The 12,904-nt window shown below is 48.3% G+C and overlaps 1 protein-coding gene across 2 annotated transcripts in view; it reads right to left on the reverse strand.

The window, feature by feature from the left end:
* GALNT10 (polypeptide N-acetylgalactosaminyltransferase 10) overlaps positions 1–12,904 on the reverse strand; it is a 215,322-nt gene that overhangs the window by 7,470 nt on the left and 194,948 nt on the right. For both annotated transcript variants that reach the window (XM_026008154.2, XM_072756779.1), the window contains exons 8-10: positions 11,943–12,050; positions 6,843–7,064; positions 3,597–3,713 (exon numbers count right to left, since the gene is read on the reverse strand). In XM_026008154.2, the coding sequence (XP_025863939.2) occupies positions 3,597–3,713; positions 6,843–7,064; positions 11,943–12,050 (447 nt within the window). The remainder of the gene's footprint in view (positions 1–3,596; positions 3,714–6,842; positions 7,065–11,942; positions 12,051–12,904) is intronic.

A 12,904-nucleotide genomic window follows, 5' to 3' on the forward strand; every position in this document is an offset into this window, starting at 1 on the left:
GCTGCCCAGTTGATAATATATCTTAAAATCTGGTTCATCCTTGAAATTCATGTTCATCCTTTAACTTTGTACTTCTTTCTACTAGTTGTTTTGGCTATCTTAGGTCCTGTCCATTTCCTTTTGTGTGTATGTGTGTTTATTATTTATTCATGAGAGACACACAGAAGCAGAGACACAGGCAGAGGGAGAAGAGAAGCAGGCTCCCTGCAGGGTGCCCGATGCGGGACTCAATCCCGGGACCCCAGGATCATGTCCTGAGCTGAACGCAGACGCTCAACCACTGAGCCACCCAGGCGTCCCTGGTCCTGTCCATCTCCATATGAATTTTACAACCAGCTTTTCACTTTCTGCAGGAAAAGCCTGCGAAGATGTTAGAACTGTATTGAATTTACAGAGTGGTCTGGAAAGAACTGACACCAACACGGAGTCTTCCAACCTTTGGACCTGGCACAGATCTCCATTTGTTTAGGAGTTCTCTCATTTCTTTCTTTTCTTTTCTTTTTTTTTTTTTAAGATTTATTTATTTATTCATTCAGAGAGAGCGAAGAGAGAGGCAGAGACACAGGCAGAGGGAGAAGCAGGCTCCATGCAGGAAGCCCGATGCGGGACTCGATCCCGGGTCCCCAGGATCACACCTTGGGCTGCAGGCGGCGCTGAACCGCTGCGCCACCAGGGCTGCCCGGACTTCTCTCATTTCTACTAAAAATTTTTTTATAGTTTTTAGTGTACTGGTCTTTCACATCTTTTGTCAGTGACCGATCTGAGGATTTCATATATATTTTTTGTTATGGTTAAGTGCTTGTTTTAAATTTTAATTTGATTCTTCATTATTCATAAATACAAATACAGTGGATTTTTGTATCTTACAACTTTGATAAGTTCATTTATTAGTTCTGACAGACTGTAGACTCAACTGAATTTTCCACAGATCATTTAGTCTACAAATATTGTTTTCTTTTTTCATCCACCTGCAGCACGTTTCTTTTTCTTGCCACAGGTTAGAACATTTAGTACAGTGTCAAATAGAAATGGTAAGGTCGGAATCCCTGTCTTCTTCCTGATCTCAGGGATAAAGTATTCAGATTTCACCATTAAGTATGATGTTAGCTGCAGGCTTTTTATAGATGACCTTGATCAAGCTGACAAAGTTTCCTTTTATTCCTGGTTTGCTGAGAGTTTTTATCAGGAATAAATGTTGGATTTTGTCAAATGCTTTTTCTGGGTGTAGGTGATTATATGGTTCTTCTTTTCCAGTTCATTAACATGGTGAACCTATTGATTAATTTTCTAATAGTAAGCCCACCATGTATTCCTGGGATAAACTACACTAGTCATGATGTACTATTCTTTTTATATGCTGTGGGATAGGATTTTCTAAAATTCTGTTTAGAATTTTTGCATCTAGTGCATGAAGGATACTGGTCTGTGCTTTTCTTATAATGTCTTAGTCTGGTTTTGCTATTAAGGTAACGCTGGCTTCACAAAATAAGTTGGGAAGTATTCCTTACTTTTCTGGAAAGGTTTTTGTGGACATGGTAACATTTCTTTTAAAGTGTTTGGTAGAAGTCACCAGTGAATCGATGTGGGCCTGGATTTTTCTTTGAGGGAAGGTTTTCAACTGCAATGTTAGTCTCTTGAATAGAATCCTGTTTTCCAGTCAGGCTGGTGAGAACGGGCACCATTCCTGGCTCTGCATGAGTACCGGGCATAGCTCCCTCTCATCCTCTCAGGATTTCTCCAGCCCAGGAAGCTCCCGCATGCACATGCATGGATCAGTACTCTACCAAATGTCCAAGGGGGACTCAGTACATCCCACAAGTTCTTGGTGTCTAGCGCTCTTCTCTTCCATATTCTGTTTCATGAATTCTAGCTACATTGGTCTCCAACACTCTCAGCTCTGTCTCCCCAGCTTGGAGTCTGTCTGCTTAGCTCCCCCTGGGTCCTCATCCTTGACCTGTGGCCTAGAGACTCTCTCAAAGGACTGGGACAGCTGTAGGGCTTACCTTGCTTGCTTGCTATCCCTTGAGGATTACTGTCCTCCACTGGCTGATGTCTGCTCTCTTGAAAACAGTTTTTCACATATTTTGTCCATTTTCCAATTGTTTCTGGCAGGACTGTAAATCCAGTCCCTATTACTCTATCTTGACCAGAAGCGGTCATGATGGTGACAAAGCAGTGGTACCGCCAGCTCCTGACTCATTGTTTTCTGGACCCTTGGTGACTCAGGGGCTGTATGTTAGAATCATATTTTGCCCTTTGCAGGCCCCCTAGAACTCTCTGCTGAGGGTGGTTGAGAGTCCTGGGGAATATAGATCCCACTGGGGCATTTGGGCTGCCATGCTTCCCATTTCAGAGGGGGAAGGCTACACACTCAGGCACCATTTTGTTGCTGGTTTGAGGGAATCCTCAGGCATTAATGTGGACTCTCTGCCACACAGTGAGGCTATTCTCGGCTGAGCAACCCAAGCATGCTCTATCCAAGCCCTGTGCTTTTCCTGATCCTTTTTAGGGTCCTAGGGTGGGTATGGGTGTGGGGAGAAGTCACACATTGCGTTAGAGAACTCAGGAGAATCAGCGAAGGAGAGCCTCTTCTAATAACAATTGTTATCGTGAAAGGAGAAGTGAGGGCAATAAGGCTTTCAGAGGGGGAGCAGATACAGTCAGGCTGGGCACCGTGCCCATCTGAGAGGCGGCGCTGTTCCTTTTCAGCAAGCATGCCACGCACCTTTTTCTGAGTTTTGTTTTTGCTGAGGACCCACCCCACAATATAGGCTTCTGTCAGTGTGTACTTCCAAAATGCCAGAAAACCCATAGTAGAGAGGCTAGAAAAATGTACCCTTGAGTCAAGATTCAGTGGATGTGGTGTGATTTAGGGGTTAAATGTTGGAGGAAGGGACCACAGAAAGCTAAATGCAGTTTCTTGAGAGTGGGGGATTTTCCTACACTGCTGGCTTACACTCTTCATTCTTCTGATAACACCCTTTGGACACAATCTCCTGGGGAAGCTACCCTCTTCACTCTTCTCCCCGTTCTTTGGGTGAGGCTGACCACAACCCCCAGCTCCAGTGGGCACGTGACCCCAGGCCTAACCAGTACAAGGACTATGCCATATCGTTATTGTAACTGGCTCAGGAAAGCCAATATGTGAGTGCCTCTGGGCATTTCCAGAACTCTGGAAAGGGACATGCCTTTTCACTGAGGGGTTGGACAAGCCTTTGTTGCTGGTGGTCCCATCTGCCATCACATGGGAAGAGCCAGGTAAAGGATGAAGCGCACAGAGGGGAGGAAGAATTGAGACCCTGGAGGGGTCCCACTGAACATCATTTAAGCTTTTCAGTGACATGAGCCACTATGTTCTCCTTTTTGTTGAAGGCCATTCAGGCTGAGTGTCTGTCATGTGCAACTAATGGGCCAGAGTGCTGATTTTATTGCAGTGTGAAGGATTCCTCTTATAACTCATCCCCTGGGCTAACTTTTGTCACTCATGCTTGACCCGTGGCCTCTCTCTCCCAGCCCTGACCATGTGAGTGTTCGGGGCTGCAAACAGCAGAGGGAAGTGGGCTGCTGGTCCCCAGTCGCCGAGGAGTGGCCCTTACCTGCATATTGTTCCAGGCAGCCTCCCCGCGGCCCCGGACGCAGCTCTCCAGTCTCAGCGGGGAGCCCAGGGCCCCGTGCTTCGTGTCGACACACAACCCTGTACCCACATTGTGGATCTGAAAGAGACAGAAGGATCATGTGGACCAGTGAGCACCTTGAGACACCCACCTGGGTTGGGAGGAGGGCACCCAACAGAGATAGCAGATGGGGAAAGCTCTGTGCCATCTTTAAAAAGCTTGCCCTGGGCTGGGGGAAGTGCCTTGTGCCTCTCAAGAAAGAAGTACTCAGTCCACACAGAGGAGCCCCTCCAGAGCCTGCTTTGTCTTGGAGCAGGTGGGGCCCGGGGATGTGGGTATTCAGAGGACTCCCTGGTTCCTCCCAGAGAATCTGATCCAACAGGTCCAGGAATTGAATCCAGGGTGATCCGGGGGCCATACCTTAAAAACCACCTTACAGAAGGACATGACATCTGTGCTGTAGGCTCTTAGACTTTCTGCCTTTTAGAGTAGGTGAGTGGCAAAAGGTTCTCCATCCAAAGAACAAGAGGAGTTGCAGTAAGACAGGCGTGGTGTGGGGGGAGGAGCACCGGGCCGGGAGTGGAAGGCCCCTGCTCATAGTTCACCAGCACTCACTACCCAAACGCCACTGTGTAGATGCCAGGTAGTGTAGTTCTTGCCTCATAGGATCAACCCTATTTTGACTGATGGTTTGGAGGTGTGGTGGGTGGTAAAAATGTACCACTCAGTTGCCCTGTTTCAGGGAATCTGACTGCCCAGCTGCTGTGTTCTGAATCCATGGTGTCTGAGTGGAGGCCATGCTTCCCGTGGACTGCTTCCTGCCAGCCCCTAAGGGTGGCAGGGGTACTGCAGCCGGCCATTCCTGGGAGATGCCAGACTCCTCTGATCTGGCATGAAGACTGCTCAGTAACTTGGCTCAAGATTCCTGAGAGCACTCTTGCAGGGTGGGACTCCTCCTACCCCAGCCCTTCCTCCTCCTCTCTCCCCTTCTCAGAGGCCAAACCAACCCCACATCTGATCTCCCGGCCTCTCCTGGATCCCTTCTCATTTCTTCCCTCTTCCCCCAACAAGTTTCTTGGTGTCTGTTTCTCAGTGGACTGGACCTAATATAGAGGAGAAAGCCCATAAACTGGCAAAGAAAGGAGAGCTTCATGAAGTCAACATGACACCTCCTCTAGAATATTTATGCTGGTGTTGGGTAGGGCTGGCTAGACAGCTTAGTCAGGAAAGATCCTTCTAACTTGCTGTATGAATTTGAACAAGTCATACCTAGTGTTTCTGCTGGCCCAAATGTATCTCTCCTTCCTCTGGTAGCAACACCCTGATTTTCTATGGGGCTACTGATCCTTGCCTACCCCGTGGCTTGTCAGGGTATCTGTCCTACCCTTGCTTCTCCCCTTCCTCCAGTGGCCACAGTGATTGGTGCAGACCTAAGAGTAAGACCTTTGTTGGCTTCACTGGGAAGGAGGCATATACTTTTTGCTGATTGGCCAAGCTGAAGATTTGTCAGCTTTGAGCTTCTGGAATCATCTTGCTGCCCTCAGCATGAGACTAACACAAAAGGAAGCAGAGGTAAACAGGAGAAAAAGAAACTGATATCATCTGAGCCCCTGGATCCAGGTGTATCTGAAGCCATAGCTCCTGAAAGTCTCTATGAGAATTAATACATTTCTCTTTTCACTTTATTTTTAAAAGATTTACTTATTTATTCATGAGAGACAGAGACAGAGAAAGAGAGGCAGATGCAGAGGCTTCTCCCTCTGCCTCAGACACAGGCAGAGGGAGAAGCAGGCTCCTCGCAGGGAGCCTGATGTGGGACTCGATTCCAGACCCTGGGATCAAGACCTGAGCCAAAGGCAGGCACCCAACCACTGAGCCACGCAGGTGTCCCTCTTTTTACTTTAAATTGGACTTCTGTCACCCAGAAGTGAAGGAGATCCAACTCTTATGCTCATGGTCCTCAAGTCCTGATATATCCTGGTCCCCAAGCTGTGTGGGTTCTCTCAGTTCAGAGACCCAGGAGCCAGAACCTGGTGATGGAGTGCTTCTCCTCCCTCAGCAGGAATGGCTTCATGAGTGTGTGACATGGGCAGTGGCCCACGGCCTCTCACTCAGAAGGGCTTGTCATTGGTTTAAAGTTCTGCTATCATTGTCTTAAAATTTTTTTTCAAGGATTTGTTTATCTATTTTAGAGAGTGGGGAGGGGCAAAGGGAAAGAGAGAATCTCAAGCAGACTCCCCGCTGAGCAGATGGAGCCCAATGCAGGGCTCCATCTCACAACCCTGAGACCATGACCTGAGCCGAAACCAAGAGTCAGACATTCAAACCAAATGAGCCACCCCAGGCTCCCCATCATCATCTTAAAATTTCCAGTAATTTGATCTCTGAATTTGTGAGTGAAATCTGATAGGACAATGGGGCATGCATTTGAGCAGAGGTGATAACACACTACACGGGCATCTGCTGTACCTTTCTTCTGTATGGCATCTGTGATGCCCCACAAGCACAGACTCCCTGGGGGTCCCACATGCATGGGAGTTCTGCAAGACTCAAGTTACGGCTATGACCAAGTGGGGTGGTGCCAGGTCTAAAGGCCACACTTTCCTTTTCAACCAGAACTTGACTGCACAAAGCAGGGCCATGGCATTCTGGGCGAGGAGCTCTGTGGTTGTCCTTTTACTTGTGTTACTTCCCTCACCAGCAGCAGAAAACCGCAGAGAAGGAGAGGAAGAATCAGACAGCCCATAATTCGTTTTCCTTCCACTTTTCCTCACTCATCAGCAAGCCACAGGGAGAGTGTTTGGCAGAAAGTACGCGTTATCAACAAGTGAAAGATCAGCTGAGTTAGCTTTGTGCAGAGTTTGTCCTGTGCTGGTAAGAAATACATGCGCACGCACAAGGGTTGAAATACAGATTGTGCAATCTCGCCCATCTGGCACACGAGTTAAATGCTCTTCTATTTGCATTTAAAACTGGCACTGCATAATATGAAGATGAATGGTAAAATTTATGCTAATAATTTAAAGTTTTAATTTTCCCCCGACTTAGAATATTAAATAGCAAATAAAAAAACCACCACCACAAGGCTAGAGGGAGTCAGGAGAGGAACATGTTGTATAGTTCATGCCTTAAACGGTGCTTCCCACCCCCCGTCTTGGGAACAGGCGGCCGCACCTGCATTTTGCACTGGGCCCCACTTGTGCTGCGGGCTGGGGCCCCGGGACTCACCTCCCCCCACGCTGCGGCCGGGGGCTCCACGGGCGGGTAGAATTTGGGCAGGTCCCAGGCGATCTTGGTCATGAACCACTTGAAACTCTTGCAGTTAAGAGCGAGGCGCAGCTTCTTCTGGGCAGCGACGTCGCCGGCAGACAGGTGGCGGTACTCGGGCCGGCGCTGGTAAATGTGCTCCGCGTACTCGTCCATCCATACCTCGGCCACTCGCTTCAGGTTCTGGGGGCGACGGGCAGGCGGAAGGGTCAGGCCCCGCGGGCCGGGGCCAGGGGCGGGGAGCCCCGGGTCCGATGCGGCATCAAAGACCCCTAAAAACCCCCACTGTGGCCTTGGAGCCTTCTGTATTTACCTATGCATGGAGGTTTAAAGGGCTCTAACTTCTTTTTTTTTTAATTTTTAAAAATTTATTTATGTATTATAGTCAGAGAGAGAGAGAGAGAGAGAGAGAGAGAGAGAGGCAGAGACACAGGCAGAGGGAGAAGCAGGCTCCATGCACCGGGAGCCCGACGTGGGATTCGATCCCGGGTCTCCACGATCACACCTTGGGCCAAAGGCAGGCGCCAAACCGCTGCGCCACCCAGGGATCCCTAAGGGCTCTAACTTCTGTCTGAATAAAAGGCGGCTGGGGTCGGGCCCGTCCGTCTCCGATCCCCCTTTTCCATCTCCTCTGCCTCACGGTGCCCCCAACCTGGCTTCGGGAAAGGTGCGAGAACCAGCCTGGCGGATGGGAACCAGCCACGGGCAGAGGGATTGGCCAGCAGCGAGCACGTGACCCAGGCCGAGCCAATCAGAGGCGTCGACGTCAGCCTTGGCCCCTTCACCGCAACCCTAGGGGTGACTTGCTCTGCTTCTGCCTCGGTTGCTGGGTAGATCTGCTGGGCGGGACGGGAGGCCGGGGCTGCTGGGCCACGCGGCTGCCCAGCGCGGAGCCCATGCAGCAGGGCAGAGGGCCGGACGAGGAACGCATTCCTCCTTTTAGTACCTGAACCCAGCCATGCCCGAAGTGAGCACTACTACCCGGGGGGCGGGGGGGGGGGGGGGGGCGCTTTGTGTTCACAGAAGTCAGTAAATTCCCTTTCGGCTTATGCCAATTTGAGATGGGTTCCTCTCATTTTCTACGGGGTGCTGACCAAGTTGCCTGGTGAGAACAAATTATAATTTGCAACCCAAAGGCTGCAGCAGCTGGAATTTTAAATAATCCTGTGAGGGGCAAAGGTTGCTCCTACTTCTATTATAAAATACAAGGATCATCCGAGAAACAAGAAAAAAAAAGGACAACCACATTATTGGTGAATAGGGGCAGCAGGCAGGAAAACAACCTGTTTGTGAGCAGATACGGAGATAGAGGAAAAGTGAACTTTTTCGTGTAACTAGGAGCGCCTAGCTCCTCATTCCACGTGTAGTTGTATATACCACCTGCTGAGAATCACAGACGGCTGGTTCTGGAAGAGCATAGCTGCAAGGTTCAGGTGAAATTATCTGCTCCAAAGTATCTTCCTCCAATCCCTGGCTGTTGTCAGAAATCTGCCATGCAACTCAAAGCTCAGCTCTCCAGGCTTTATCTATCATAAAGGTTACCCCCCACCCCCCTACTACAATCCAACTTTTCTTCTGAAGGGCAAAAGGGAGTTAGGGTTTTAAGCTGAATCAGTCATTCATACCTCAGTGTAAATGACTGCTCCAGAAGCAGAAGGTAAGGCAGGGGTCGACAAGTGTTTTCTGTAAAAGGTCAGACTGTAAATACTTTAGGCTTTGTGGACTATATGGTCTCAATTCTGAAGAAGCTATAAAGGAGCCCTACACGTTATGTAAATGAATGGGTGTGGTTGTATCCCATAAAACTTTATGGACACTGAAATTTGATTTTCACATATGACTAAATAGTCGGCTTTCATTCTCATTTTACATTTAAACAAGTAAAAACCATTCTTAGCTCATAGGCCACACAAAAACAGTTTGCTGACCCATGAGCGACAGGGAAAGAAGCCATCGGGAGGGGGGCCCCACGCCAAAGACAAAATTCACCAACTCCATTTTGCTGACTCTGACTTTGGGATCAGGAAGCTATGAAATTTCCTTGCCAGTGCCTCATTTTTTCTGAGTGCTGAAGAGGTTGAGACAGTGGGTTAGAAAACAATTAAGGAACAGTGTTATACCTGCCCAGGCCCTGCACAAGAAAGGCTGGGCTTAATTTAAAACTGTGCCCCAAGGAAGCTGAACGCCTAAAGAGGCCTGCATATCTGAAGACACTCATTTTTCCAGCATGCCCACCCAAGTCCTTTGGCACACTAATTTGCTCATACCACAGGGATGATGAGGAATTGCTATAGTTTTCTCTCCAACCAAAGGCTAGTGTGGCCAATCTGACCAAGGAGAGGTGCCCAAATTCACTGGTGATATTATAAAAGGATCAAATCACATAATACTTTGATTTTAATTGAACTTTAAATTATTATTTTAGTGAACATTTTCTAGACATGCCTTAACAAGCCATCTCTTCCAAATCTTGAACTTTTGTGCAGTTGACTGTTTAGACCAAAGTAAAGGATTTTACATTTCTATTACATCTCCCTTTGCTAGAGTTACACAAAGGACCCTGGGGTTTTAGGAGGCTGCATACTTCCCTCATCCCTGCTCCTGACACCTTGCTAGTTCTGGGTCCCTTTCCTGTCAAGTCCCTTTGTTCTTCTTGTGCTTGCATTACAGAAGTTTGCCCAGATCCTTAGAATACGAGTTCATTTTTTTTTTTTTTTTTTGCAAATTTGAGTGTGTTTCTGTTACTCCCTTCCCTGAGACCGCTTCCCCAGGGGGAGAGACAAGAAGGATTTTAGCAAATGTAGTAAACAAACTAAGACCGGCCAGTTGTTCTTGAGGCAGGCAGGCTGCTGGTTAGCTCATCCTTCCTGAACTGCTGCTTCACTGCTCTCTGGCTGGCTGTCCTTGCAGAATCTTTAGTAGGGCTGTGGTTTCTCTCTTTTTATGGCTCTTTTAGGTCTTTTAGATGACCTTCCCTCAAATCTATCAACATGTTCTACTAGGAGATAATGCTTTAGAAGGGCCTGACTGTTAAAACAAGAAGCAAACATTTACATTATGATCTGCAACTCACTGAAGGTGGTTAGAGACTATGGTAAAAATTCAGGGGACCTTGATTCAGGCACTTTGTGGTCCTGCAAACCTACATGGGGGCCCCTCAGATTGTTAACTGGCTTTAAGTCACCAGGAGACTGATATGATACAGACAGGTGAAAAAAGTTAAAATGCTTAAACACAGAATTCAAAGAAGACACTGAAATAAACTTCCCAGTCTTGTTAACAGATGCTGGCATTAATGCTAACAACAGCAGTCACTGTTTAAGGAACAATTTGCTCTATGCTAGGCACCCGTCAGACCTAAGTGGGTTTCAATTCCAGTTGGTTAATGTCCCCACATTTCACTTTCCTCATCTCTCAAATGGGGATTAAAAATCCGACAGAATGAAGTTAGATAAATATATAAGATGCTTTGCATGATGTCTAGCTCACAGGAAGTTTCTATGTGCTACTACAGTTAGCTGTTATCCATTGAACTCATCTATGGTTCAATAAACAGGAGGTCACTGTGCCTTTTTTTTTTTCTTTTTCTTTTTACCATGTGGGTCTTACAAAGGACCAGGTAAGAAAAGGCTGCTTCGGGAATTGTTCAGGGGTCAGGGGTGTCCCCAGGGTCCCACCACTCTCAGTAGCTGAGTGTCACGCTCCCGGGCTTACTGAGCCACTTGGCGGTGTTTTCCTGCCTGACATCTTTCTCTAGATTTGCCAGTGAGATCTCGGAAGAAACAGGATTGGATTCCTGCCTCTCGGGCTGAACCTAGAACGGGCCCCGCGCCCGCGTCGGATGGGCCGGTGCGGCTGTCGTTGGCGTCTTCCACCACCAGAGGGCACTGCGGGCTCTCTCTTTCTTCAACGCGGACCCCAAAGCGGCCCCGGCCACCTCCGCAGCTCAGCTCCCAGGGGCGGATGGAGCCCGGGGGAACCCGCGGGGGCCGGGGCGCCCACCTTCCTTGCAAGTCGCAGCCGCAGGAGGAGGCTGTGTGGACGGAGGCCAAACAGGCTCCCACGGGGGGGGTCTATGGGGGGGGCTCTATGGGGGGCACAGCTGTGCGGGTTACCTGGTTAGGATTCCAGGGACCTTTCCGGCGTCCCCCAAACCTCTCTGCGACCCTCTTTACCTTCTGGGGGCCCTCCCCCGCCCCATTTTTCTTTAGTGGTCACCTTGATTTTTTTTTTTCCTCAAGACACTTAATATTTTATAATTTAAGATTTAGAGGAGTATCATTAATACAAAAACCAAAACAACCCCAAACGTACTTCTGGCTAACGGATTTCTGTGCGTGGCCAGTGGTCAATTTAATTCAAGCAACAATTAATACAAGGAAATGAAATAGTTTGACACAGAATTTTTGGCAGTGAACGTGGGGGAGGGGGCGTGGAGAAGAGAAAGACACTGACATTTGTTAACCATCCTCCTGCCAGGAACTTTCAAGTGCCTTGTCTCAGGCTTTCCCCAACACACCACTCCACCTGTATTAATATTTATCTAACAGGTTTCTTTAAATCACTCCTGGTCTGACTTTGCACCTACTTTAGCTTTATCCTAAGCAATAATATCTGTAAAATCACAAGTTTGCTACACTAATACATATTAATTCCAGATGCACATTAATTTAAACACACGTAAATAAAAATGTTCCTATGTCTGCCACCTAAAATCATCTTGTCTGTCACACTTGGGCAAACTGTGCCATCTCCTTAATTCTCTTGGCAATGACAAGAGTTGGAAAAAATTAGCTTCCTTTAAACAAAAGAGGAAACAGGCTCAGAGGAGTTAAGTAACCCTCTCAAGGTCACAGCTAATAAGTGGTGAAGCAGGGCTTTAAGGAAGTTATTTTAAATTGGTTTTCATCTAGAGAGTTGGTGAGAGAGAGGTGGATGGCACGCATATCCTCACACCTGAGTCACTTGGCTTAGAATCTCAAGTGCCTCAGGATGTCTCTGTTCTGCTGATGGGCCTGCCCCTCCACCCGCCCCCCCCATCCAGGGAAGCCACCGTCTTACCCGGGCCAGGCTGACTCCAGCGGGGACCTTGTAGGGTACATACTTCCTGTAGATATGGCCCACCCTGGAGCAGGGAATGTCCTCCATGCGGCCCCCACACATCCACACCTGCAGGGTGGGAGGGGAGAAAGAAGATGATATTTCTGCCTCTCACTCACCATTCCCCCCAAAGGCCACCATCCCCTCCTTCCATGCATTCATTGAAAGCATCAGCTTGGACTGTGCTAAAACCCCTCTTCACAGAATGAGGAGGAAAACACAGTAGTAACAACAGCAGTTTTAAATAGCTGACAGCCCTGAGTGCTTACTCGTTGCCAAACACTATGCTACAAGCTCCTCATGCACAACCTCATCTAAGCCTCATCAGAAAACCTGTAAAGTGGGTAGTAATGGAGCTCCATTTTGCAGATGAAGAAGCTGAGGCTCAGAGAAGCTAAGAGCCTTGTCTAAGGTCAGAGAATTGGTGAGCAGAGGAGCCAGAATTTAAACCCAGCTTCAGTGGATTCCAGAGTTTGAGCTCTGAACAAGTGCAGGTGCGTGGAGAGCTGTGTTGCAATTCTAAGGCAGCAATGGGGGCTCAGTGCAAAAGACTACGGTGATCACTTAGTGAGGTCTGCCACAGGGACGAGAGGGGAAGAGATGGCACATATTATATTTATATTTACTGACTGAGGCATCAAGGTCTGGAGTTTCCTCTGCCATCTGTAAGCCTCCTGCTGGGTAACCCTAAGCAGAGGCAGCCACCTCCCTGCCCTGACTTCTCTGCAGTATGGCTTACTAAGCCATGCAGCTGGTATCCCTGTAGACAGGAATCTGAGGTTTCTACTTGTGTTTCCCTACACATTTGGCATCACAAAGAGCTCCCGAGTTTGACTGCATGCTGGTCTGCTGGCAATTTGGGAATTCTTTGTAACCACACTGTGTCACACCCAGGCTAAACAGAGCCTCCCCAGCAGTCCTAG

This window comes from Vulpes vulpes, chromosome 4, assembly GCF_048418805.1.
Source record: "Vulpes vulpes isolate BD-2025 chromosome 4, VulVul3, whole genome shotgun sequence".
NCBI lineage: Eukaryota > Metazoa > Chordata > Mammalia > Carnivora > Canidae > Vulpes > Vulpes vulpes.